Source organism: Loxodonta africana, chromosome 3 (assembly GCF_030014295.1).
Source record: "Loxodonta africana isolate mLoxAfr1 chromosome 3, mLoxAfr1.hap2, whole genome shotgun sequence".
NCBI lineage: Eukaryota > Metazoa > Chordata > Mammalia > Proboscidea > Elephantidae > Loxodonta > Loxodonta africana.
The window spans coordinates 189,966,850-189,993,460 of NC_087344.1; the positions used below are offsets into that span (position 1 = coordinate 189,966,850).

The 26,611-nt window shown below is 41.4% G+C and overlaps 1 protein-coding gene across 6 annotated transcripts in view; it reads right to left on the reverse strand.

Annotated features, from left to right (window-relative positions):
- LOC111751962 (SLAM family member 9-like) overlaps window positions 1-25,107 on the reverse strand; it is a 45,014-nt gene extending 19,907 nt beyond the window's left edge. For 2 of the 6 annotated variants that reach the window (XR_010321562.1, XR_010321560.1), the window contains exons 1-5: window positions 24,326-25,105; window positions 23,356-23,446; window positions 7,988-8,380; window positions 2,558-2,884; window positions 522-1,901 (exon numbers count right to left, since the gene is read on the reverse strand). Coding sequence is in view for 2 of the 6 variants with exons in the window: in XM_023554119.2 (XP_023409887.2) it covers window positions 1,771-1,901; window positions 2,558-2,884; window positions 7,988-8,380; window positions 23,356-23,428 (924 nt within the window). In the remaining 4 variants the exon portion in view is untranslated. Of the gene's footprint in view, window positions 1-470; window positions 1,902-2,557; window positions 2,885-7,987; window positions 8,381-23,355 lie in introns of those variants that run through there. The other 4 variants (XR_010321563.1, XM_023554119.2, XR_010321561.1 and 1 more) reach the window with 4 other exon arrangements.
- Between the last annotated feature and the right edge of the window lie 1,504 nt (window positions 25,108-26,611).

Consider the following 26,611-nt stretch of genomic DNA (forward strand, 5'->3'; position numbering starts at 1 on the left):
TCTGTCTCTTTTTCTGTATCATAGACTTTGTGTAACATTTATAAAAAGTGATTTATTGAAATTTTTGAGTAGGGCACTGACATAATCAGAACTCTGCTTCAGAAAAACTAAACCATATTTATGCTAACAGGAAATTTATCTCAGAAACCAGTTGAAGTATTTATTCTCCTGTTCCCCTTTCACTTCCTATTGTGTTCAAATGGCTCCTTCAGGATTTTTAATGAAATCACCACTAAGCATTTCTGGTTCTGTCTAGACAGTACAGATAAAGTGAAATTTTTGGTTTAAAAAATGGAGAATCCATAGTCCCTATGAATTGCGTATAATCCTGGCTGTTCGCCAGGGCTTAGAAAATCCTGGCAGTAGACCTTTGAAAAGCACGGATGCTTGGACCCCATCCTCAAACTGGGCATCATCTATATTTTTAAAGCTCAATAGATGTTTCTGGTACAAGATCAGTTCTGAGAGCTTAATCCTTTGGTTTTTTATGGAATCTTCATAAAATTTAAATGGGAACGTACATGGCAAGGAGAGGCTGAGAGTTTGTCTTCCAAAATAATCCTCGATATGTCCTCAGCTTGTAGCCCATAAAATGTTGAGTGAAGAAATGAATGAATGACAAGGCTCACAGGTTGGCATTAGTTTCAGAAATTCACCATGGTTTAGTCTGTCTTTCAGAATCTGAGTTTGAGCTCTGAAGCTACATTTCATCTATTGTCAAGAATTGACTTGACTTTTGGATGCAAAATCTTGTCAACAAATCTCGTACGGCACTGGCAGACAAAACCAGCATGCATATTTATTAATTTACAATAAGAAGAATACTTTTCAACTAGACTGGATAGTCCCATAGGTCTGAGGAATGAATCCTCTTCCCCAGTTTAGACCACACGGACGGCGAGTGAGCTGCTTGGTGAGCAGGAGTCAGGACAAGTGGGCAAATGCTGCTGGTATGAAAGTCCACTGTTCCTGGAGAGTCTGAATGCTCTAGCTCCACGGTAGGATTTACCTGGCTGGGGTACGGAGCTCTCTTGCGAGCCTGACAGCACTTAGTTTGTCTATGTCACTCACCTATCTTTATGGTCTGATTTTTATCAGTCTTCCTTTGATTGACATATTCTTTCTTTAGTCATGTTCATATTTGAGATTAAGTCTTGTCCTGGTTAACAAGTTGGAATCTCTACAAAATGACTTTGTATACCACTGTTGTCAATTAAAAAAAAAAAAAAAAGAAACCCGAAACCAAACAAACCCTTACTTCCCTCATTTCCAAGTTCTTAGTAGAGGAAGTGAAGAGATAGGGAACCCCATCAGTGCACCCCATGCCACCAGCTGAACCACCAAACTGCCTTTGCCAGTGCATCCAAAGAGAAAAACTCTGAACTGGCTAATGGGATCCTCTAGCACTTGAGGTTGGAAACTTCACCTAATTTAACTCTTAGACATTTAGTAAGATCCTCTCATATTTAAAAAAGCAAAAAAAAAAAAAAGAAGTAAAAAAAAAAAAAAACACCTTGTAAGAGAATGTAATATATAATGAAAATCTATTCAATTTAAAAATCTTAAGGAAAAGAACAATTTCTGGAAAATGGAATTTACTGACATTGATTTACATGGGTGTGTAAAACCTCATGGAATCAACACAGACAATATTGGAAAACTGATACAAGTGTTTTCTCCTTCAAGGACATTCAATTGTTTGAAAACTTGACAAAGCACCAAAATGAAAATAAAATCCCGATCCAGTTCTCGAATCTGCTTGAGCACCTCTCACTTCCTTCCTTCTGCTGGAAATTTGACCTTGGCAACCTGGACGCCCAGCTTGCCAAGGAGCGCGAGGAGGAGAAGGCCTTTTGCCAGCATCATCGACAGCAACGTGAACAGGAATTGAGCTCTTGTCCCTGTCGGGTCAGAAGCAGAGCAGACAGTGAGAGGCTTCTGGGGGACTGGATCCTGGCATTGACCACAGTCCCTCAGTGAGCTGATTCAGTGTCAGGGACTCCAGGTCACTCGATGGTTCTGAGTAAATTGGGACTTTGGGCTTAGAATAATCCTACGTGATATTGCCAAAGAGAGTGTCCTAGAATCTAAGAGTGTCCATGTTGGAAGGAAACTCAAAGATTATGGAGTTCTACCTCTTTTCTGTGCCTTATAACAACCCCAGTAAATGACTGTGCACCTGTGCTTACACACCTCCAGTGACAGGGAACTCACTATGTCCCCAAATCATCTATTCATCTTTGGACAATGCTACGAAAAGTCCCCTAACGTTATAAGTCACCAGCTTCCCCTATTAATATTAGTTTCCGCGAGGTCACTCATTGCAAATGTGATTCCTCATCCACTCAGTGGCCCTTCAGGTGGGATTCAGAGCAGGGGTACACATCAGGACTGGGGTGGCTTTTCTCTTCCCCAAAGGCCTGCTTTTCCTCACCGTCCCCTTCCTGGGGCACTTGCCAACTTTTACTGTGTCTGATATCACATTACTGAGGATGGAAATCTACCACAATGCCCCAACCTCCTGAGATAGGAATCTTCATGGAGCTGAACCAATTACCTTTCTGGTCATTTTCTTCAGGCCAACAGACTTCGCCCACATGTAACGTGGTATTTTTCTGGTCCTCAGAGTTGCTGACCACACAAGTGAGGTTGGCATTGGGCCTGCTCAGGTGCTGGCTCACAGGCAGACTCAGAGCCAGGGTCCAGGAGTTGATGACAGGTCCTGGTATCTCTCTCTGATTCAGGTTCTTGGGGAGGCCCTTGCTTTCCCAGGTCATATGCCGGTTCTTTGTGGCCCCTGTGGCCATGCACTCCAGGGTGACATTGCACCAGCCTGGTGTGGTGGATGATGACTTGGCCAGGATCTGGGGGATGGGGACAGGCTCTGGCATAGGAGAGGACGAAAGTATTATTATTGTATCTGTACAGCACATTACTCATCCATTATCTCATTAATTTCATAACACCCTGCCAGGAAGGCAGGGCATCTCACAGCTGAAAAAACTAAGGCTTGGTGAGGTGGAACCATTTCCCCAAAGTCATATAATGAGAAAGTCATACAGAATCCCAAGTTTAGAGAAGTTCAGGCAGCCAGAGTCTCTCAGTTCTTTCCACCACCTACATCCTGGCCCATACCATGCACAGCTGAATTCACACCAGGTTCACTTTTTTTTTTCACACAAAGCCTCTGTCCCTCACAACCCCCACAGCACTTGAAGGGGATCATCAAACCTCTTGGGAAAATACCTCCCAGGTACAGAATTTACAAAGCAGTTTCTGAAAACTGGTTTTGAGACTCTTAAAGCTTTACCCACGCTGAAGGTATAAAAAGGCTCTTATTTGGACATGAGAAGAGAATATCTTTGGATGGGTGCCTGCCCCTCACCTGAAGGTGGCGAAAGCAGCTTTACTGGGACCATTCAGAGAGCTTGACCTGTGTCCCTACAGCTGGGGGATGTGGTGGACTAGTGCCTGGCTCACACCCAAGAAATGTAAAGGGAGAGATGGTGCTGAAATGGCATATGGTAGCAGATAAGGAGCTGCTGGTGGGGAAGAACTTGCATTGCCAATGGTGGGTCCATTGTATGTGCTTTTCATGAAGTAGAGGTAGGACACTTTTGAAAGGACTTTGTGAAGAGAGCCATCTTGAGGGGCAATAGAACCCCAACAGAGAGTGTCTGTGTGGAAGGGGACCAGCCAAGGACCAGGGCCCAAAGGGAAAGATGTAAATGACCATCCTGAGAGTGTATTACCTGTGACAAGGCAGGTGAGAGATCCCCAGTGTGGGAGAGGAGTGTCTCCAGGGAACCTCTGGTAATCCCCATGGAAGAAAGAGTCAGATTAAACATTATCAGGCCCAGAGAACCCAACTGCTTGGTTAGCACAACAGTACTAGTCAAAGAAACCCTTACCTGTGCCCTCCAACCTCCCATCCTCTTTGTGCTCCTCTCTTCCTCCCTGTCCTCCTGGAGTTGGGGGAGGGGCTTCCTGTCTTTTTGCTGTTCTCTATAATCCTTGTAGGCCTTTGCTAGGGAATTTTGTCCTGGTCTTTGGGTATCACTTTCTGTATCTGCTGTATCTGCCACTAACGTGACAGGTTTTGCTTATCTCAACAAGTGTTGGCAGCTGCTGCTGGAGCCCATTGTCCCTGCCACAGCCTCCATGGTGATGTCCAGGCACTCCAAGTCTTCATCTTTCTGACCTGAGGTGTCTTCTGGTCCATGGTCCTGTTAGCACTTTGTTTCCTTAGTGGGGGCCATAAGAACACCTCAATATCCCCATGTCTTACACAGACTTGGGGGACTTGTAGTACTTCTAGAGGCTCCTTTTCTGGCTAAACACACCATACCCCAATTTCTACTCAGCAGGACTCCTTGGGAGGAGACAGTATTTTCCCAGATAAGTTGTAAGCAGAACCCAAGCCCTTCTCCTTCTGCGTTCCCTCTCAACCTTTCTGGTGATACAGTGCACAGCTGCTAACTGTATGTTGGTGGTTGGAACCTACCAGCCGCTTTGTGGCAGAACAATGTGGCAGTCTGCTACTGTAAAATTTACAGCCTTAGAAATCAAATGGGGCAGCTCTATTCCATCTTATAGGGTTGTTATGTGTTGAAATAGACTCGAAGGTAGTGGGTTTGGTTTTTTAGTGGGTTTGGCTTGCTCCTCAGCCCTGCTCCACAGCCCCCTCTGTTTAGACCATAGGGAATGACCATTTCAAGTCCCTTCCAAGTTTTAATCAGAGTCTCAACCATAAGGTGTATTTTTAATAACCACTTAATTTTTCCCCCCATTTTCTCATGTCTCATGTCATAACTGATATCTTTGTAGTTTGTGACTTGTTGAGACAACTCTATTCTCTGAGTCTACAATTTCTGGTTTTGGCCCACACAAATCTCTCTTTTTTTCAATAAAAATATTCTTGCCTATTTTGGAAGTCAAAGATGAACACTGAGCTGTATTCTCAGCTGGATGACGAAGGAATGGCTCCTCAGCCCCATGTTTTGGAGGTTTTGGAAAAAAAGAATTTTACAGTTGAATCACAGACACACTATACTTTGGAAACCACCAGACCAGAAGGCATTTGCGCTGACTCAAGAAGCCCCTCCTCACACTCTTACACACAACGATGCCTGATAAAATATAACAAAGAATGTTTTAAATATGGAACTGAGGTTTGGGAGAATTCAAGCCACAAAAACAGGAGGAAACTCAGAGCTAAAGGGGTCACTGATGTCCCTAAATGGGGATGAGGTCTTGGCCGTGGTGTTGTACTTGTAGGGATGTTGCATGAAGTCAGATGAGGGGCTGGGAGGAATATAGGATGAGAAAATTTCTGTCTTCTGGCCTGGGAAATCAGCTTGGGAAGCTGCCACCTGCCCTGTACCAAGGGTGGAGTCTGTGAGAAGTCAGAATTCCAGCCTGCACTATGCATGGGCATGGGTGTGAATTCTTACTATGTGCTGGAACTCTCAGCCCAGAAACTAGCCTAAAAATAGGTGAATCCTATAGGGCCCTGTTGAGTTGGCCCCTGACTCGTAGTCACTCCATACATAGCAGACTTAGATTGTCGTGATCCACAGGGTTTTCAATGACTGATTTTCAGAAGTACATTGCCAAACCTTTCTTCCAAGCCTGTCTTAGTTTGGATGCTCTGCTGAAATCTGTTCAGCATCATATCAACACACAGACACTTGGGAGATGTGCATGAGCTTCACTGGCTGGGATTAGAACCCAGCCACACCGAAGGCGAGAATTATACCACTGAACCATGAATGACTCAACTATAGGGCCCTAGCAGGGGCAAACACTGAGCTCACCCACTGGCACACGTCCACATCTCAGGGAACATGTGCGGGCTCTTGAAAGAAGCCAAAGAAAAAACATTACTGATCTACAGAGAAACAAGCAGAAGAATTACATCAGACTTCTCTTCAGAAATCATGCAGGTAAAGAGAGTGAAGTGAAATATTTAAAATGTTGGAAGAAAAAACCCATCAACCTAGAATTCTGTACTTAGCAAAATGATCCCTCAAAAGAAAAACTCGATAAGTTAGACTTCATTAAACTTAAAAATGTCTGCTCTGTAAAAGGCTCTGTTGAAAGAATGAAAACAAAACAACAAACAAGCAAACAAAAAACACCAAGTCACAGAGTGGGAGAAAATATCTGCAAAACACACATCTGATAAAGGACTTCTATCCAAGATATGCAAAGAACTTTTAAAACCCCCAAATAAGAAATTAAACAACCCAATTACAAAATGAGAAAAGATCTGAACGGAAACCTCACCAGATGATAAATAAGCTTAAGAAAAAATGCTCAACTTCTTATGTCATTGTTGTTATTAGCTGCTGTCAATTTGATTCTGACTCATGGCAACTCCATGTATGCGGAGTAGAACTGCTCCACAGGGTTTTCAAGGCTGTGAGGTTTTGGAAGCAGACCAGGTGTGTCTTCCCAGGCACCATTGAGTGGGTTCTAACCACCAACCTAGCCTAGTAGTAGAAGTCTTAGCCATTTATACCACCCAGTAACTCCTTCATATGTCATTGGGAATTGTAAATCAAAACAATAATTAGATACTACTATACACCTATTAAAAAATATTAGATTTGTTAAAATCCTAAATCCTGACAACACCAAATGTTGACAAGGATGTGGAGCAGCAGGAACTCTCAATCACTGCTGGTGGGAATGCAAAGTGATGCAGCCACTCTGGAAGACAGTCAAGTAGTTTCTTACAAAGATAAACACAGGCTTACCATTGATTCAGCAATTGTGCTTCTAGGTGTTTCCCCAAATGAAATGAAAACCTATGTCCACATAAAATCCTGCACACGAATGTTTATAGGAGCTTTATCCATAATTGCCAAAATATTGGAAGCAATCAAGATGTCCTTCACTAGGTGAACAGATAAACAAACTGTGGTATACCCACACAATGGAATATTACTCAGCAATAAAAAGAAATTAGCTATCAAGCCATGAAAAGAATGGAGGAACATTAAAATTGTAATTCTACATGAAAGATACCACTGCAAAAAAACCTACATACTGTATAATTCCCAACAATATGACATTCTGTAAAGGCAAAGCTATGGAGACAATAAAAAGATTAGTGGCTTCCAGGAGGTGAGGAGGAGGAAGGAGGCATGAATAGATGGAGCACAGGGCACATTTAGGGCAGTGAAACTATTCTGTATGATTCTATAGTGGTGGACTCATGACATTAAGCATTTGTCTAAACTCATAGCACTGTATGACATAAGGAGTTAAGCCTCATGTAAACTAAGGACTTTTATGACTAAAAATGTATCAATGTTGGATCATCAGTTATAACAAATATACCACAGGATGCAAGATGTTACTAGAAGAAACAAAGTGTAGGGGGCAATACATGGGAACTCTCTGTACTTTCTGCACGATTTTCCTGTAAACGTAAATTTCTCTAAAAATAAAATCTATTACAATTTTTCTTTAAAAGAAACTTCTATTTTAAAAAAAACAAATAAAACAAAAAAAGCAACCCTAAGGAAACCAATTTTCTGTTAGAGCATGCAGAAAGGATAATTGCTCTGCTGAAACCTTGATTTGAGCCCAGTGAGACCTGTATGGGACTTTGGACCAATGAAACTGTAAGATAACAAACGTGTTGTTTTAAGCCACTATGTTTGGTAATTTTAAATAGCAATAAAAACCTCATACACAAATCAGTTAGCCTGAATTTATAGAGAACAATTAGCATTAATGCAAAATTTTCCATTTTTGTCAAATTTCCTCTTTTCCAAAACATTGAAGTGATTTTCCCTCAGGTATGAATCTCAGCTCTGGTCTCCATTAAGTTGTAAACTCACCCTATGTTCAGGGGAGAAAATGGAAGGTGAAGGCTGGTATCTGGGTGCAGTCCTGCAAAAGGGGGCTTACGTGACACTTCCAGGGGCAAAAGGAGGGTAAGCTATGAGGTTGGGGTAAGGGGGTTGTCACTCACCATAGACAATCAGGTGGAACATCTGGATAAATTCTCTTCCTTCATTTAAGCTGACTCGAGCCCGGTACTGCCCACTGTCCTCAAGGGTCAGGTTCTCAATCCTCAGCATTGTCATATTGGGCACATGGACCCTCTGCTTGTACTTGTCTTGGAGACTGACCCATGTTGGAGAGTCTGCCCCATTATGGACACGCAGCATGACTCTGTAGGATGGCTCAGAGCCAAAGCTCCACCTAATCTCCTGTACTTCCTCTCCTGGATTTACTTCTGGCTTCACGATCACGTGAAACAAGACAGAACCTCCTCGGATCTCCTTCAGAAGAACATGAGCTCCAGAATCCTTAGTTCCAGAATCATGTGCTCCAGAACCCTTGGCCCCAGTGCCCCAGACACCTAGGACATTGGGAAACAGGAAATGTGAGTGTTTTCCCATAAGAACGAATGAGAGAACCACAGAACCCATTGTTTAATTCAATCCATCCAGTGTGCTCCCTTGATTCTAAGAAGGCTGCCTCATACAATGAATTTGAAGCAAATCTAGGATCAAATTCTGGTTCTAGCAGAGTGTAACTCTGAACAGGTTACTTAAACTTGCTAACCCTTGCTTTCTTTACCTGCATCATAATAATAGCATGAAGTTCCAGAACCATGTGCTCCAGAACTCTTGGCCCCTATGTTCCAGACACTTTGCATTGGGAAACAGAAATTAAGAATGTTTTTTCATTAAGAACAAATGAGAGAACCACAGAACCCATGTTTCTTATAAAATCCATCCAATATATGCCCTTGATTCTAGGAAGGAACCTGATACAGTAAAATTAAAATAAGCCTGTGTTGACCTTTCAAATTTTTTACTTTAGGTTAATTAACTGAGTTTATTAAGCTATACTTCCCTTTTCTGTAAACTGATGGTATCAATGCCTTCCTTATAGACTTGTTTCACAGATTAAATGAGGTAAAGTATCTCAAGTGCCTAGCATAGTGTCTTGAAGTGCTGGGCAGATGTTTCTTTCCTCTTTGGGAGCAGTGCCCTAAACAATCCCAGAACTCGACATCATCAGTTGTTCTGGTTTGTGAGTTTTTTTTTTTTTTTTCATATTTTATTCTGTTTTGGTGAAATCTTATATGGAAAATTAGGTTCTTATTTAACGGTTTCTGTACATATTGTTCGAATTAAATTGGAAGCTGTGAAAAATGAAGTGGAACACATAACCATCAATACCCTAGGCATTAGTGAGCTGAAATGGACTTGTATTGGCCATTTTGAATCAGACAATCATACGGTTTACTATGCCGAAAATGACAAATTAAAAAGGAATGGTTTCGCGTTCATTTCAAGATCTATCCTGAGGTATAACGCTCTCAGAGACAGGATAATATCCATACACCTACAAGGAAGACCAGTTAATATGACTATTATTGAAATTTCTGTGCCAAACACTAATGCCAAAGATGAGGAAATTGAATATTTTTACCAACTTCTGCAGTCTGAAATTCATCAAATGTGCAGTCAAGATGCATTAATAATTACTGGTGATTGGAATTCTAAAGTTGGAAATAAAGAAGAAGGAACAGTAACAGTAGTTGGAAATTATGGACTTGGTAAAAGAAATGACGTCAGAGACCACATGACAGAATTTTGCAGGACCAATGACTTCTTCATTGCAAAAACCTTTTTTCAACAACATAAACAGCAACTATACACATGAACCTCGCCAGATGGAACACACAGGAATCAAACTGACTACATCTGTGGAAAGAGATGAAGGAGAAGCTTAGTATCATCGGTCAGAACAAGGCTCACATGCAAGTTCAAGTTGAAGCTGAAGAAAATTACAAGCCCAAGAGAGCCAAAGTATGACGTTGAGTTTATTCTACCCTAAGTTAGAGACCATCTCCAGAAGATTTGGCTCATTAAACACTAATGACTGAAGACCAGATGAGTTGTGGAATGACAGCAAGGACATCACACATGAAAAAAGGAAGAAGTCATTAAAAGGACAGGAAAGAAAGAAAAGACCAAAATGGACGTGAAAAGAGACTGTGAAACTTGCTGTAGCTAAAGGGAATGGCAGAAATGATGAAGTGAAAGAGCTGCGCAGAGGATTTCAAAGGGTGGCTTGAGAAGACAAAATAAAGTATCATGATGAAATGTGCAAAGACCTAGAGTTAGAAAACCAAAAGGGAAAACACGCTTGGCATTTCTCAAGCTGAAAGAACTAAAGAGAGAATTCAAGTCTTGAGTTGCAATATTGAAGAATTTCGCAGGGAAAATATTAAACAACACAGGAAGCATCAAAGAAGACGGAAGGAATACACAGTCACTGTACCAAATAGAATTGGTTGACATTCAGCCATTTCAGGAGGTAGCATATGATTATGAACCGATGGTACTGAAGGAAGAAGTCAATGCTTCTCTGAAAGCACTGGGGAAAAACTAGGCTCCAGGGATTGTAGAAATACCAACTGAGATGTTTCAACAAACGGATGCAGTGCTGCAAGCACTCACTTGTCTATGCCAAGAAATTTGGAAGACAGATATCTGGCCAACTGACTAGAAGAGATCCATATTTGTGTCCATTCCAAAGAAAGGTTATACAACAGAACATGAAAATTACCTAACAATATCATTAATATAACACACAAGTAAAATTTTGCTGAAGGTCATTTAAAAGTGGTTGAGCAGTACATTCACAGGGAACTGCCAGAAATTCAAGCCAGATTCAAAGCAGGACGTGGAACGAGGGATATCATGGCTGATGTCAGATGGATCCTGGCTGAAAGCAAGGAACACAAAAAGATGTTTACCCTTGTTTTACTGACTAAGTGAAGGCATATGACTGTGTGGATCATAAAAAATTACATACATCATTATGAAGAATGGAAATTCCAGGACACTTAATTGTGCTCATGTGGAACCTGTACATAGACCAAGAGGCAGTTGTTTGAACAGAACGATGGTGTCTTTGTTATGTAGTGCTGGTATAACAGAAATATCACAAGTGGATGGTTTTAATAAAGAGAAATTCATTCTCTCGCAGTCTAGGAATCTAGAAGTCTGAACTCAGGGTGCTAACTCTAGGGGAAGGCTTTTTCTCCGTGTTGGCTCTAGGGTAAGGTCTTTTTCATCAATCTTCCGTGGTCCAGGAGCTTCTCAGCACAGAGACCCGGGTCCAAAGGACACACTATTCTCCTGGCTCTTGTTTCTTGGTGGTACGAGATCCCAATGTCTCTCTGCTTGCTTCTCTCTTTTATATCTCAAAAGAGACTGATTTAAGACACAACCCAATCTTGTAGATGGAGTCCTGTCTCATTGACGTAACTGCCTCTAATCCTGCCTCATTAACATTATAGAGGTAGGATTTACAACACATAGGAAAATCACATCAGGTGACAAGATGGTGCACAGTCACACACTACTGGGAATCATGGCCTACCCAAGTTGACACATATTTTGGGGTGACACAATTCAATCCATGACAAAGGGGATACTGGGTGGTTTAAAGTCAGGAAACATGTTCATCATGGTTGTATCCTTTCTGTATTCTGAGCAAAATAACCTGGGAAGCTGGACTATTTGAAGAAGAATGGAACAATAGAATTGGGGGAAGGTTCATTAACAACCTGCGATACGCAGATAACACAACCTTGCTTGCTGAAAGTGAAGAGAACTTAGGCACTTATTAATGAAGACCAAAGACTACAGCCTTCAGCATGGATTACATCTCCACATAAAGTAAATGAAAATCCTCACACACAGCTGGACGAATAAGGAAGATCATGATAAACCTATAAAAGACTGAATTTCTCAAGGATTTCATTTTACTTGGATCTGCAATCAGCGTTCATGGAAGCAGCAGTCAAGAAATCAAACGACGTACTGCACTGGGCAAATCTGCTGCAAAAGAACTCTTTAAAGTGTTAAAATGCAAAAATGTCATTTTAAGGACTAAGGTGTGCTGGACCTAAGCCATGGTGTGGTGAATCACCTCATATGTATGTAGAAGCTGGACAGTGAATAAAGAAGACCAAAGAAGAATTGATGCCTTTGAATTATGGTGTTGGCCAAGAATATTGAATACACCACGGACTGACAGGAAAAAGAATAAATCTGTCTTGGAAGTAGTACAGCCAGAATTCTCCTTAGAAGCAAGGTTTGAGAGGCTTTATCTCAAGTACTTTGGACATGTGATCAGGAGGGATCAGTCCCTGGAGAAGGACATCATGCTTGGTAAAGTAGAGGGGCAGTGAAAAAGGGAAGACTTTTAATGAGATGGATTGACACAATGGCTGCAGCGATGGGCTCAGGCATAACAACAATTGTGAGGATGGCACAGGACTGGGCAGTGTTTTGTTCTGTTGTACATAAGGTCACTACGAGTGGGAACTGACTTGACAACAACATACATATTGTTCAGTGACATTGGTTACATTTTTCACAATGTATCAGCACTCTAATTATTTCCATTTTGGTTGTTGTCTCCCTTAATTTAGCTTCCCTGTCTTCCCTTACCTTCTAGGGAAAGCATTTACTGTTTGTTTTTTTTAGATGATTATTTAGAGAAGCACAGTACTCGTGGGTAATATTATTTATTTTATTTGCTACTCTGTCTTTTGGCTGAAAGGCGACCTCTGGGAGTGGTATGTGTTCCAAGTTTAAAGGGTATCCCAGGGTGACGATCTTGGAGGTTCATCCTGTTTCTACCTATCCAGCAAATCTCGCCTTTTTTTTTTTTTTTTGGGAATTTAGGTTTTGTTCTACATTTTTCTTCCTTTCTATCCAGGACCTTTTATAGACTCCCTGGTTGGAATGGTTGTGCTGTGGTGTTTTGACCAATGAACCATGTCAGACCCTTCTCCTGAGTCCGGATCTCCCCCACTGAGAACACGAGAGGACTTTGGTCTAATACTGTTCCTTCTCCCAACAAGAGCTGGACCAGGGAAAGGTTCCACAAAGGGAGGCTTCCTTTCTCCTTGAAAGGAAGACTGATTCTCTGCTTTCAGCAGGTGCAGTATTCAGTTTGATTTGCCACTGCCTGACAGTGTAACCAGCCCCCTCTCCAATAAATTCTTCCTTGTATCTGGCCTGCCCTCCTCCTGCTTAACTTAAGTTAAACTCATTTCTTGCCCTTACTGGGGGCAAGGAATAGCTCATACTATGACTTTAAGGGCAGCACCCTATCGGATATGATTTTCCTATTCATTCATTAATGCACTCAAAGAGGCACCTACTATGAGCAAGGACCTTGAGGACACACCAAGCGGTAAGATGTGGTCCATACCTTAGGGAATTCCATTCACATTAGTGGGGAGATCCAATATGTAAAACCTCATCACAGGTTGAATACCACAATAGGTATAAAATGTGTATAAAAAGATGCCAAAAAGTTTAGCTGAGGGAGAGGCCACTTCTGGCTGGTAGAACTAGGAAAGGCTTCTTGGAGGAGGCGTCATGTGGACTTCTTCAGGCTGAAGGATCCAAGTCCCTTCAGCTCCTCTGGAGGCAACCTGAATGGGTCACCATCAGGACCTACATCAGTGCCATCAGTAAGTCAGGACAGTGCTGTTTCTATCTTGGACCATCTAGGAGAAAGGCCAGGTGTTCCCAGCCATCAGTTACCTCCTAAACTCAAGGCTCCTCCCACCACTCCTTCCCTTCCATATCCCACTTCCTCCTGCTGCTACTTCAGTCTAGGAGGCAGTTTCGTCAAAGCTTTCATGCTGCCCTGCTGAGCACGGAAAACATGTAAACCAAAAGATGAAGGAGTGCTATCCTTAAAGGGCTGAAAGAAACTGTGGACCCAGAATTCCATACCAAATGAAAATGTATTTAAAAAATGGAGGAGAATTAATGACTATTTTGGATAAACAAAGCTGAGAGGATACATTTCTAGCAGAACTGCACTACAAGAAAGGTAAATTCATTGGACATAAGAAACATCGTATCAGCCAGAAATTTTCATCTACACAAAGAAAAAGAGAACACGAGAAATTACATAAACAAAGCTAAGTATAGAATTTATTAAAATTTATTTTAAATTGCTGTAAAAGATAAATTGCTACCTAAGCCCTGTGTTGGAGCCCTGGTGGCACAGTGGTTAAGAGACTGGCTGTTAACCAAAACATCGGTAGTTCAACTCCACTAGCTGCTCCTTGGAAACCCTATGGGGTGGCTCTACTCTCTCCTGTAGGGTCGCTATGAACCTACATCCACTCGATGGTAAAGGGTTAGGCTTTTTTGGAAGCAGTGTGCTGTGTCTTGATAGCATACGTGAAGTAAAATTTATGACAACAGCGCAAAGGAGGGGAGGGAGGAATGAGCAGTGTGTTGGTAAGTTGTATAATATTATTTCAAGGTGAAGGCTGATTCACTAAAAAATGCGTATTGTAAATGCCAAGCAAGAAGTAAAAAAAAAAAAAAAAAAAAAATTACAAAGAAGTACAAATAAGAAGCCGATAAACTCACTGCCATCGAGTTAATTCTGATGCATAATGACCATATAGGACAGAGTAGAACTGCCCCAAATGGTTTCCAAGGCTGTAAATCTTTACCGAAGCAGACTTTCACATCCTTCTCCAGAAGAGCAACTCATAGTTTGGAACCACCAACATTTCCTTTAGCGTCCAGGCGCTTAACAAATGGGCTACCAAGATTTCTTAAGAAACCAGTGGGAAGAAACCAGTAGTGGAGATAAAATGCAATAGTGAAAACATTCAATTAGTTCAAAGAAAGCAAACGAAGAGGAAAAAAGAAACAAAAAACAGATGGAACAAACAGAAAAAGAGCCATAAAGGTGGCACATTTTATTTCAATGATACTAACAATTAATTCAATCTAGACAGTTTAAACACACCATTAAAAGACAGAGATTGTCAGATTGGATAACTATTTCCTGTCTTTAAGCATTAAATATAAAGCCATAGCTAGGATTTAAGTAAAAAGATAGAAATAAGATATCATGGACACAATCAAAAGGAAGCTGGGAAGGCTAGCTTAGATTACACTAGGAAAAGTAGACGTTAGAACATCGAGCACTACCAGGAATAAAGGAGACATTACATCGTGATACAGGGGTCAATTCACAGGAAGCTCTAACAATCCTAAATGTGTATGAACCTAACAAAAGGACTTCGAAAACATATGACACAAAAACTGAGAACTGAAAGAGCCCCACAATTGTAGCTGAAGATTCAGCACTCCTCTCTCAGTTAACAGAATAAGCAGGCAGAAAATTGGTTAGGCTATAGAAAACCTGAATCACACTGTCAGCCAACATGATCTAATTGTCACTTATAGAACACACACTCAGCAGTAGCAGAATACACGTTCTTTCCAAGTATACATGGAATATTCATTTAGACTGTATTCTGGGCCATAAAACAAACATTAAAAAAAACATTAACATATATATTTTTTAAATTTTTAATTTAAAAAATTTAATTGAATGAAGGTTTACAGAACAAACTAGTTTCTCATTAAACGGTTAGTACACATATTGTTTCACGACATTGGTTAACAACCCCAGGACACGTCAACGCTCTCCCTTCTCAACCTTGGGCTCCCTGTTATCAGCTTTCCTGTCCTCTCCTGCCTTCTAGTCCTTGCTCCTGGGCTGTTGTGCCCCTTTAGTCTCGTTTTGTTTTATGGGACTCTCCAATCTTTGGCTGAAGGGTGAACCTCAGGAGTGACTTCAGTACTGAGCTGAAGGGTGTCCAGGGGCCATAGTCTCAGGGTTTCTCAGTCTTTTTCAGGCCAGAAAGTCTGCTCTTTCTTTTTGAGTTAGAATTTTGTTCTACATTTTTTCTCCAGTTCTGTCTGGGACCCTCTGTTGTGATCCCTGCAAAGCAGTCAGTGGTGGTACCTGGGGTACCATCTAGTTGTACTGGACTCAGTCTGGTGGAGGCCGTGGTAGATGTGGACCATCAGTCCTTAGGACTAATCTTTCCCTTGTATCTTTAGCTTTCTTCATTCTTCCTTGTTCCAGAAGGGGTGAGACCAGTGGAGTATCTTAGATGGCCGCTCACAGGCTTTTGAGGCCCCAGATGGTACTAACCAAAGTCGAATGTAGAACATTTTCTTTATAAACTATGTTATGCCATTTGAGTTGATGTTCCTCAAGACCATGGTCTCCACAGCCCTCAGCTCAGCAATTTGGTCCCTCAGGGAGTTTGGATGTGTCTATGGAATTTCCATGACTTTGCCTTGTACAAGTTGTGCTGGCTTCCCCTGTATTGTGTACCATCTTACCTTTCCCCAAAGTTACCACTTATCTGTTGTCTATTTAGTGTTTTTCCATCCCTTTCCCTCCCTTTCCTTGTAACCATCAGATTGTTTCTTTTTGTACGTAAACATTTTCATGAGTTTTTACAGTAGTGATCTCAGACAATATTTGTCCTTTTGTGATTGACTTATTGCACTCATAATGCCCTCCAGATTCATCCATGTTATGAGATGCTTCACAGATTCATCATTGTTCTCTACTGTTATGTAATACTCCATTGTGTGTATGTCCCACAGTTTGTTTATCCATTCATCTGTTGATGGGCATCTAGATTGTGTCCATCTTTTTGCTATTGTGAACAGTGCTGCAGTGAACATGCGTGTGCATATGTCTATTTGTGTGATGACTCTTATTTCTCTAGGATATATTACTGGGAGTGGGATTGCTGGATCTTATGGTATTTCTATTTCTAGCTTTCTAAGGAAGTGCAGTATCCTTTTCCAAAATTGTTGTATCATTTTGCATCCCCACCACGAGTGCATAAGTGTTCCCATTTCCCCACAGCCTCTGTAACATTTATTATTTCTTGTTTTATTGATTTGTGCCAGTAATGTTGGGGTGAGATGGTATCTCATTGTGGTTTTGATCTGCATTTGTCTAATGACTAGAGATCGTGAGCATTTCCTCATGTGTCTGTTGGCTGCTTGAATGTCTTCTTTGGTGAAGTATCTGTTCATTTCCTTTGCCCATTTTTTAATTGGATTATTTGTCTTTTTGTTGTAGAGGTGTTGGGTTTTCCTGTGGATTTTAGAGATTAGACCTTTGTCTGATTCGTAATAGCTAAAGAATTTTTCCCAGTCTGTAGGTTATTTTACTCTTTTGTTGAAGTCTTTTGATGAGCATAAGTGTTTAATTTTTAGAAAATCCCAGTTATTTAGCTTGTCTTCTGGAATTCGTGTGTTGTTGACTGTAGTTTCTATCCCGTTAATGCCATGTATTAGGGCCTCTAGTGTTGATCCTATTTTTTCCTTCTATGACCTTCGTATATTTTGGCTTTATGTTTAGGTCTATGATCCATTTTGAATTAGTTTTCTTATATGGTGTGAGGTATGGGTTCTGTTTCATTTTTTTGCAGATGGACATCCAATTTTGCCAGCATCATTTGTTAAAAAGACTGTCTTTTCCCCATTTGATGGACTTTGGGCCCTTGTTGAAGATCAGGCGTCCATAGGCGGGTGAATTTACATCTGGGTTCTCCATTCTGTTCCATTGGTCAATGTATCTGTCATTGTGCCAGTACCAGGCTGTTTTGACTACTGTGGATGTATAGTAGGTTCTGAGGTTAGGTAGTGTGAGTCCTCCTACTTTATTCTTGTTCTTCAGTAATGCTTTACTTATTTGGGGCTTCTTCCCTTTCCGTATAAAGTTAATGACAAGTTTTTCCATCTCTTTAAAGAATGTTGTTGGTATTTGGATTGGTATTGCATTGTGTTTGTAAACTGCTTTGGGTAGAATCGGCATTTTCACAATGTTGCGTCTACCTATCCACGAGCATGGTATGTTTTTCCATCTCTGTAGATCTCTTTTGGTTTCTTGCAGTAGTATTTTGTAATGTTCTTTAGGTTGTTACATCTGGTTAGATTTATTCCTAAGTTTTTTTTTTAGGGGCTATTCTAAATGGTATTGTTTTTGTGATTTTCTTTTCATCATTCTCTTTATTGGTGTATAGGAACCCAACTGATTTTTGTATGTTTATCTTGTATCCTACTATTTGCTGAATCTTTCTATTAGTTCCAGTGGTTTTCTCTTGGAGTCTTTTGAGTTTTCACAAATAGGGACAGTTTAGCTTCTTCATTACCAGTTTGGATGAACTTTATTTCTTTTCCTTGCTTTATGGCTCTAGCTAGGACTTCCAGCACAATGTTAACTAGAAGTGGTGATAAAGGAAATCCTTGTCTTGTTCCTGTTCTCAAGGGGAATGTTTTCAACCTCTCCATTAAGAATGATGTTGGCTGTTGGTTTTGCATAGATACCCTTTATTATATTGAGAAATTTCCCTTCTATACCTATTTTATTGAGAGTTTTTATCAGGAATGGGTGTTGGGTTTTGTTGAACACCCTTTCTGTGTTGATTGAGATGATCATGGGATTCTTTTCTTCCCTTTCATTTATGTGGTGGATTACGTTGATTGATTTTCTAATGTTCAACCATCCTTGCATACCTGGTATGACTCCTACTTGGTCATGGTGTATTATTTTTTTCAAGATATGCTGATTTCTATTGGCTAGAATTTTGTTGAGAATTTTTGCATCTATATTCATGAGAGATATTGGTCTGTAATTTTCTTTCTTTCTTTCTTTTTTTTTGTGGTGTCTTTGCCTGGTTTTGGCATCAGGGTTATGCTGGCTTCATATAATGAATTCAGAAATATTGCTTCCTTTTCTGTGTTCTGAAATAGTTTGAGTTGTGCTGGTGTAAGCTCTTCTCTGAATGGTAGAATTCTCTAGTGAGGCCATCTGGGCCAGGGCTTTTTTTGTTGGAAGTTTTTTTTTTTAATTACCTTTTCAATCTCTTCTCTTGTTTTTTCAATCTCTTCTCTTGTTATAGGTCTGTTCAGATTTTCAACATCATTTTGTGTTAGTTTGGGTACGTACTGTGTTTCTAGAAATTTGTCTATTTTCTCTAGGTTTTCAATTTGTTGGAGTATAGTTTTTCACAGTATTCTGTTATGATTCTTTGTATTTCAGTTGGGTCTGTTGTAATGTCCCCCATTTCATTTGTTATTTGGGTAATTTGTGTCCTCTCCTGCTTTTCTTTTGTCAGTTTGCCCAGTGGCTTGTTGATTTTGTTGACCCTTTCAAATAACCAACTTTTGGTTTTGTGGATTCTTTCTATTGTTTTTCTAATCTCTATTTCATTTATTTCTGCTCTGATCGTCTTTATTTCCTTTCTTCTGGTGGCTGTGGGCTTCTTTTGCTGTTCTGTGTTTGTTCAAGTTGTGTAGCTAAAGTTTTCATTTTGTCCTTTTCTTCTTTTTTGATGTGTGTATGTATTGCTATAAATTGACCTCTGAGAACTGCTTTCTATGTCCCAAAAGGTTTTGATATGATGTGTTTTAATTCTTTACCCATCTTAATATATTTAAGAAATTCAAATTATAAAAGAATACATCAATAAATTGTACTTTGTCAAAATTAAGAACTTTTGCTCTTCTAAAGACATTGTTAGAATGAAAATATAAGCCACAGACTGGGAGAAAATACCTGTAGATCATATGTTTATTGAACCAATTTTTTCTTTTTTCGAAAATACGGTTATTTTTAAATAAAATGTTTATTTTAACATGAAGTGGGTTTATTATTTTTAAAATGAATATGTAAATATATTTAAGATTTTCTCTTTTATTTCCTAGTATGTAAATATTGATAGATATAGCCCATATAAACAAAAGCTATTTGGTGTCCTCAGTGATTTTTAAGAATGGAAAGAAGTCCTGAGATCAAAAGATTGACAACTGCTGACTCAACTTATTCGATCATTCTTGAATTGATGAGTATCCCCCTTTTTTTCCAGGTTTTCACCCTAAAACATGCAACAAGAAACTTGCTTTCCATGGGATCTCCATGTCTGAGCAGCATTTGGGGGTGGGAGTAGAGGCAATTCACAGGAATAATAAAGGACATCCTCCTAGAGTGTTTGTTTTACCCAAAGGTAAATACTTTTTAACGTTTTAAAGTGGAAACAAGCACCTGAAGTAGAATGCAAAATTCATAAGCAATTTGTAAAAATTTTTTTGTGGGAAAAGTATATATAACAAAATATTTTCCATTTTAACCATTTTTAAGTGACAGTAATTACATTCACCGTGTTGAGCAATCATCATCACTATCTGTTTCCAAAAGCTTTTCATCACCCCAAACAGAAACTCAGTACCCATTAAGCAATAACTTCCCCCTCTCCCCTCTCCCAGGCCCTGGTAACCACTAATAAACTTTTGCCCTCCTTTATGTCTGGCTATTTCACTTAGAATAATATTTTCAAGGTTCATCCCTGTTACAGCATGTATGAGAATTTCATTTCTCTTTATGGCTGAATAATAATCCATTGTATGTGCACTACCTTTTTACTAACCCATTCATCTGCTTATGGACGCTTGGGTTGTTTCCACTTTGGCTGTTGTGGATAATGTTGCAATGACCACTTTTGGTGTACAAGTATCTGCTTCAGTCCCTGCTTTTGATTCTTTTGGGTACATACTTAGGAGTAGAATTGCTGGATCATATGGTAATTCTATGTTGAACTTTTTAAGGAATCTCCACTGTTTTCCATAACTGCTGCGCCATTTTACATCCCACCAGCAATGCAGGAAGGTTCCAATTTCTCCAAATCCCCACCAACACTTGTTATTTTCTGCCTTTTTGGTTCTAGCCATCCTAGTGGGTGTGAAGTGGTATCTTCTGGTTTTGCTTTGCATTTCTGTAGTGGCTAATGATGTTGAACATCTTTTCATGTGCTTATTGGCCATTTGTATATTTTCTTTGGAGAAATGTCTATTCAAGTCCTTTGCCAGTTTTTAAATTGGGTTGTTTTTTTGTTGTTGAGTTGCACAAGCAATTTTAAGATAAATCTGAGCCTTCCAAGAAACCTCTTCTTTGTTAGGATCTGTTTGCTCCAAACCAGAGAGAGGAATGGATGTTCACTTTCCTTTTTTGGTGGAAAAGCCCAGGAAGCTCAGACCAGAGAAATTTGATCCAGCATGGACAGCGGGGTTCTAGATCGGCTCCCTCAGTGGCATGACATGTCAGATTGTCAAGCTCCCCATGAGTTCCAGGTCAGGCATGTGTAGTACCCACTACCCTCTGACCCCAGGAGATGTAGAAGTGGAGAAAGCCTACAATTTACTGTGGATTGAAAATTATCTAGTGAAGGTCTAATTCCTCGCTACTGCAAGGCTACTACCAATTCTAGACGTCCTGAAACAAGTGCTGTGTAATCCATTAAATTTCATGTAATTCCCTGAGATATTCAAAAGTTATAACAATACAAGCTTTCAAAGCTGTCACCAGAATTAATAATTTACTATGTCTTCATATTTTTTTAATTACTTTTTATTTTATTTATGTATGCCTTTTTTTATGTTGCTGTGAGTCGGAATCGACAAGACGGCACTGGGTTTTCTGGGATAAGCATGTAGGAAACCCTGGTGGTATAGTGGTTAAGAACTACGGCTGCTAACCAAAAGGTCAGCAGTTCGAATTCACCAGGAGCTTTTTTTTGAAACCCTATGGAGCTTTTCTACTCTGTCCTATAGGGTCGCTATGAGTCAGAATTGACTCAATGGCAACGGATTTTTGGTTATAAGCATGTAATCTTCAGTAAATTCATGAATAGGATATTTTCTGGCCTTCTTTGGAAGTCTTTTTTCTTTCAGTTCCCTTTTTTTTGCTTAACTCTCCATCCTTCTTCCCACCCTTTTCTCTCCTTCCTCCTTCCTGCTTTGTCTCCATTTCCACCCTCTTCTGTAGCCCATGTTAGCATTCTGCTATGTATCCTTCTGCACTTCTCTCCTTGCTCTTATAAACATATGTGTGTGTATAAACCCAAAACCAAACCTGCTGTCATCCAGTTGATTTTGACTCATGGCAGCATACAGACCCCATATGTACAGATTAAACCTACTGCGTAGAGTTTTCTTGGTTGTAATCTTTAAGGTAGTAGATTGCCAGGCCTTTCTTCCTCAGAACCACCAACGTTTAGGTTAGCAACCTATTGCAAACCTCTTGTGCCACCCGGGCTGGAAGCTGCTATATGTTTTACAAAATTGGGACCCCACTGTATTCTGTTTTCTACATCTTGTTATTCTCATGCAAATAGCTTATTGATTCATGAAATCCCTCCCAGTCAGCTGATCCATTTCTTTTCTTGGCTTCCATGATATTCCATGGTTGAATATGCCCCAACATATTCAGTTATTCCCACATTGATGGCATCCTCTTTGTTTCCAGGAATTGCCCTAAAACAGGGCTGTGATAAACATGCCTTCAATCTGGGATCCCCAGGGCTTAAGCAACAGTGGGGCTGGGAGCAACCCATAGGGGTACAGGGCACCCTTCAACATCCTACTAGAGCATTTGCTTTACCCAAAGGTAAAGCATTCTTTACATTTTCAAATAAAAAGTAGTACTGAAGTGGAATGTAAATTCACAAACAATTTTAAGATAAACCTGAGACTTCCAAAAAATCTTTCTTTTGTGATGATCTGTTTGTTCCTGAGACCCAAATCTGGAAAGGGAGTGAGAGCTCTCTCTTCTTTGGCGATGGAGAAGCTCCAGAAGCCCAGGCCAGAGACTCTTCCTCAGGGCTCTAGATCGACTCCCTCCCCAGGCTGGCCCACAAGCAGGCTTCTGTGTCTCCACTGCTCTCTGCAGGCAGCTCCAGGCTATCCTGGTTTCTCTGCCAGTGCAGCAGGAGCAGCCTCAACTCCCTGGCTCGGGGGTCCCAGGCTGGTTGCCAGCTAATGGCCCTTCTGTATGTTTCGTTTACTTTGGGGCAATAAAGGAAACACGCTGCATTTGCTAAGTGATAATAACAGTGTCATTTTCTCTTTTTGTTCACCAAGGACATCTGAACTTGCCCCTGCAGTGCGCTTCGCTATGTACACTTCTAGCCCAAAGGTGGACACTGGACAGTTTCACCTGCTTGGGAAGCCTGAGTGCAGGTTCTGTTCTGGGGTGCAAGGAGCTCACTGCTAGATCCCCAGATCCCAAGGGGGTCCAGGGACCCAGGCATGGACCCACAGTAGTTGTTTCAGCAGCTTTAGCAGAAACATTGATAACATAGAGTTGATTAATAGCTTAGTGTTGGGAGCTGTCTTTGTTCTCCAAGGGCAGGAAGAAAGGGGACCACCCTCCCAGCTGCCCAGGCTTTCTGAAGAGGGAGCTGCTGGGAATGGGTCTTTTAGGACATTTGATGGAAACCAGAATGACTGAGGTGAAACCCTGTGGGTGTCGTAGTGAGGGCCCATCAGACTGGATGACACAGTCTCAGCTGCCCAGTACCCAGGTCCCTTAAACAACCCTCAAAGTGATCAGGGAGCCCTATCCTGCCTCCACCCAGTTGCCTTCCTTTTCTGGGGAGTCACTTACCCTGGAGGAGGCTAATGCAGCCCAGAAGCCATGAGGCCCTGCAGATGCTCCATCTGCTGAGCTGGGGTCCCATTCCAGGTGTCCTGCTCAGCTGCACATGATACAAGAGAAGAGGAACATTGATGTTTAGAAAACGACTCCCACGTCTGAGGCCCAGCCTTACAATAAAGAAACAGTGACCACATTTCCTAACCACTGATTGACAGATAGCCTCAGCAGAGCACGAGGGTGTCAGGCTAAGACAAATCTAAACTCTTCCTCAGGGGAGTCAAGGCCCTTTGTAATTTTGACAACAGACTTCCTATGTCCTCTGGAACATTCCATGCTCCCTTGCTCTGGGTGTCTCTGCACCTGCTGTTTTCCTGTCAGGAACACTCTTCCCAAACTTGTCCTCCCAAGCAAACTGCTATTTACCTGTCAACTGCTCTCATGGTCCATATCTCTTAGGCTTCTCTGAGTTTTATGCCACTGGAGGACTCTTTTTTTCTAAGCTCGCAACTGCGTATTGTTTATTACACCATTATAGTCGTTTTCTTTTTCTATTATGGTTGTTTGTCTTCCTTCAGATTGTAAGCCCATTGATGGTAGGAATTGAACTTTTTCATCTGTACCTCCAGGTTTTTCTGTGCTGAGACACAGTGAGCACTCCACCTCCAGTGCCCACAAACCAGTTGCCGTTGAGTCAGATCGTGACTCGTATGTGTCCTGAATAGTGCTGTGTTCCATAGGACTTTCAATGACTGATTTTTTGCAAGTAGATCATTAGCCCTTTTTTCTGAGGCATCTCTGGGTAGACTTGAACCTCAAACCTTTCAGTTAGCAGCCGAGCATCTTAACCATTTTCACCACCCAGGGACTCTGCAGCACCCACAGTAAGCACTCAACAAATGGTAGAATCCAAGTAGAAACAACCTCACTTTAGAAAGTGCCTGGCACCCTGTTGAACTGTGCTCATTCCTGTTGGACTGACCTCACCCTGAGTGATTCCAAGCAGCTTGGTGTTCTCATGCGCAGTCCCCGTCTCCCCTTAGCTGCTTCCCTGGGCTGGTAGTTCAGCCCCAGGCAGCTCTGCTCACCAATGCCAATCTACAGGCAGGCACAAAAGTCCTGTCTTTACAGCAAGACTGAGCTTGGCTGCTTCTAGTTTTGGTGGTCATCCCCTGTACCCGACTTGTTTAATGAGTCAAATTTCCTTTCTCATTTTCTACAAACTTCATCTGTTGGTTGATTAAGTAAGACGCTGTGGGGAAAAGAAGAAAGCTGTTTGTGGGAACTCCCCACATCACTAATGCAAATATTGGTATTTGCCTTATGGTGGGAACCAGTATTTGAGGCCTTTATAGCCTGCAGGTTTGGCCCTACTCCTACACACTCAAGGCAGGAGGCATTACTTATCAAACCCAGATTATAGGTGTGAAACTCCGGCCTTAAAGGGGCTTTGCGACCTTTAAAAAGGTCACACAAGTAATCAAGGGGCAGAGTCTGGACTTTGGACAACAAGCTCAGGAGTCATCTCCCAATATTGTAGTCACCTTTTTCATCCCACGGTGTGACCTAACACAAGTCGCTTGGGGTTCAGTTTGTCCTCCCACCCAAGACTCCTTTGTAGCATCCCAGACAAGTGAATATTCAGCATCAGCTTCATTTCCCACCCCCACCTCATAATGGGGAAATTACTTCAAAACGTGGTCTATACATCCTATGGCCAGAAATTTCTTATATGGAGTCAAACTCTGGGCAGCTCATCTACTGGTCACCCACAGGGAAAATGTCCTCCCCCATGTCCTTATACATCTTGTGAGAGGACTTCTTGTTTGGGAACCACTGGCTTATGCAAAGCATTTGGGTGAGGAAGTAGAGAGAGGGAACCAGCAATGTGGCTGGAGGGAAGATAGGGAGGGTCAGTAGACATTCCATGCTGGCAAAACAACCAGGGACTCAAAAAAAAAAAAAAAAAAGACTAAGACTAATCCCAGTCTGGGTTCTCTGGTGGTGCAGTTAAGTGCTTGACCACTAACCAAAACGTTGGCAGTTCGAACCTAGTTAGCATGGCCTCAGAATGCCAGCTGCTTTGGTCTTCTGGTTTTAATCTCAGTTTCAATGTTCCTTCAATTCTGTGGTGTCATAACATATGCACGCAGGTACACACAGTAACCACAGAAACTTTGATAAAAGTTTGCTATACACAACGCCTGGTGCGGGTAACATTTTGAGAGAATTAAAGGAAGGCAAACTGGATCTGCAGCAGCAGAGTATCTGTGTGTGTGTGTGTGTGTGTGTGTCGTGGGATTGGGAGGGAGGGATGCCAGATAGTAGTGAAATGTAGGGTTCAGTGGGATGGAGTAAGAACAACAGATCTGAGGTCTCAAGTGACCACCAGAATGTGAGCCTCAGAAATTGTAGTGAAGGCTCTGGACGTCTAAAGCCCATGGGATGGGTAGTCATGTCTATTTTATTTGAATCCTAAAGGGCAGGACACCACAGCTGAGAGCTGGGTCACATGAAGAATATATTTAATGACTATCTACTACATGCCAGGGAATTTACACGCGTTGTTTTATTAATCCATAATTTGTGTTGAATTGAATCCTCAAAATAACCCTACTACCCATGTATCAGAGCCCCGGTGGTGCAGTGGTTAAGAGCTATAGCCGCTAACCAAAAGGTTGGCAGTTCACATCTACCATCTTCTCCTTGGAAACGTTTTGGGGCAGTTCTACTCTGTTCTACAGGGTCGCTATGAGTCAGAATTGATTGTACGGTTATGAGTTTTTTTGGGGGGGGCTTTTATCCATGTATCACATGCACCTTATAGATGAGCATCTCAGATAGTCAAAGAGATTAAATTACTCATCCAAGGCCCCAATGATAGCAAGTGGCAAAATGCTCACACACTGTGGACATCAGCCCAGCCATAGTCATGCCACAAGAGGGAAAGGAGGAGCTTGTAGAATCTGAGAAACTCCAGTTCTGACTGTGAGAGACCCTGGGGAAAGAAAGGATGGCTGTTTCCTGATTTGTGGGTAGGAAACCAGAGCCCCAGGATCAGGGGGCTAGGTGCCAGGTGGAGGAAAGTTTGGGTGAGAGGCTCTGAGTTATCGTCTTGCCTCTGACCACCCTGCCTTTGATGACAGAAAAGAGCCATGAGCCCAGCCCTGTAGGATTTGCAGCCCCAGAGATAGGCTGGGGGCAGGAGCAGACAGAGCAGGTGTAGGCTGACTGTCAGCTGGCCCTGACTCCCTTTTCCTCCTCCTCT